Source organism: Helobdella robusta, assembly GCF_000326865.2.
Source record: "Helobdella robusta unplaced genomic scaffold HELROscaffold_38, whole genome shotgun sequence".
NCBI classification, from domain to species: Eukaryota; Metazoa; Annelida; class Clitellata; order Rhynchobdellida; family Glossiphoniidae; genus Helobdella; species Helobdella robusta.
In genome coordinates this window covers 990,404-992,395 of record NW_008704829.1, presented here as the reverse complement: position 1 = coordinate 992,395, position 1,992 = coordinate 990,404, and the positions used below count along the sequence as shown (strand labels likewise).

The 1,992-nt window shown below is 37.4% G+C and overlaps 1 protein-coding gene across 1 annotated transcript in view; it reads right to left on the bottom strand.

The window, feature by feature from the left end:
* The window catches only part of HELRODRAFT_176558 (hypothetical protein), a gene marked incomplete at both ends in the record, with an annotated part of 4,105 nt that extends 2,482 nt beyond the window's left edge, over positions 1 to 1,623 (bottom strand). Inside the window, 3 exons of the mRNA XM_009023900.1 lie at positions 43 to 110; positions 1,182 to 1,259; positions 1,542 to 1,623. Of these exons, the coding sequence (XP_009022148.1) occupies positions 43 to 110; positions 1,182 to 1,259; positions 1,542 to 1,623 (228 nt within the window). The remainder of the gene's footprint in view (positions 1 to 42; positions 111 to 1,181; positions 1,260 to 1,541) is intronic.
* Between the last annotated feature and the right edge of the window lie 369 nt (positions 1,624 to 1,992).

The following is a 1,992-nucleotide window of genomic DNA, read 5'->3' as shown; positions in this document are numbered from 1 at the left end:
GTCTGTACTCTCCAAAAACTTCTTCACTCATTACGGACGAACCTCCATTGCACCGACCATCATCTGGCACGCACCGATGGAATAGTGAATTTGACCGGGTACTGAAAACACTAAATTGAAAAAAAATATTAATTCTTTAAAATAAAAAACAAGCCATTGGAAAAAAGTAATAAAAATAATAAATAATAAAGTAAACCTTTGTTCGAATTCGAGTACTTTCAAAGGTACGATGGGACAAAAACAAATTTCCCTTTAATGTTATCTTCAAATTGTCATCGGAACGATCATCATGAGACCACCATCTGAAACGTGCTGACGCCCACCACAGCCCACCTCTCATCATTCTGTAGAAGTTTTTTTTTATTAGCGTAGTAGTAAATCAAGGAACAAAAGAACGAACGAATAAATGATTAACTGAATGATTGGTCGAATGAGTGAATTAACTAATTAATTAATCAATGATTTAATGAATGAATGAATCAATTAATTAAGGAATAATTTGAAAGAGAGTGATAAAATGAATGAATGAATGAATGAATGAGAAAAGTAAAAAAAAACTAAATCATACTTCAAAAATCGTCGTTGTTGTTTTCCTTGAATTGTCATCGGAACGATCATCATAAGACCCCCATCTGAAACGGTCTGATGCCCACCACAGCCCACCTCTCATTCTATAGACAAGTTTTTTTTATTGGCGTAGTAGTAAATCAAGGAACAAAGAAACGAATAAATGGATAGAATGAATTAACGAATCAATTAATGGAAGAATAATTTGAAATATTGAATGATAAAACGAACGATTGAATGAATGAATGAGAGAAATAAAAAAACAAAACTAAACCTTACTTCAAAAATCGTCGTTACAGTAATTCATTGCACCGACCATCACCATCTGGTCGGCACACAAGATGTCATCCGAACTTCAGAGTGTCAGTCGAACAGCCAACGAGCTGATTCTTTTTACACCACCATCATCATACGTAAATCATCATGAGACCACCATCTGAAACGTGCTGACGCCCACCACTGCCCACCTCTCATCATTCTGTAGACAAAATTTTTTATCAGCGTAGTAGTAAATGAATGCTAGAATCTTAGAAACAAAAAATTGTAAGATGAAAATAATGGCAAATAAATAATACTTTAAAATAATAAAGAGAGTAAAATGTAAAAAAACTTACCGTCGTCCAATCGACAAAGACAGAATGTTGAATGCGGTCTGGTTCCTACGTTGTCCTCCAAAACTGGTGCCAGTCCTCCTCGAGATTGTTGTTGAAACACAGCCCGTGGGATGGAAAAAGATAAAGAGAAGATTCTCATCAGAAAGCTTAGCGGTGCCTGCATCTTAAATTGCTTAATAAAAATAATCCTATCTACCTATTCAATTACCTTAACTAATCTATATTAAATTATTAATGGTACGATAGTCGAAAGTCCCCCTTCATTCTCCCTCCTTGCACAGAGGTTCACCGACAGCCAGGGCACCGGATAGTAAACCATTGCCGTGCGGATAGTAGACTATTGCCGTGCGGATAGTAAACCATTTGCCGTCCGGAAGCCGTGCGGGTAGTAGACTATGGTCGTGCCGCATGGTAAATCATTACCGTGCAGATAGTAAACCATTGCCGTCCGGATAGTAAACCATTGCCGGTTCACCACTGGCCACCAAGGCTTACCTCTGACAAGAGACTTTGAAATCCAGAGTCAATCGGCTATCGTACCCTCAACTTACTTATTCATTACAATTAAGCCCTAGCTTACCTAAAATTACAAAACTCAAGAGCCCAATTCATTTAGCCAATCGGCACCCACCCCACCACCTACGTAATGCCTTGGGCTCCAACTTAGTAATAATAATATAAAACTTAAACTCTAAATCTATTAATGAGTATGTGTTACAACGTAGCCTTAACTTACCTATTCGTTACATTACGGTCCTAGCTTACCTAAAATTACAAAACTCAAGAGCCCAATTCATTTAGCCAATCGGCG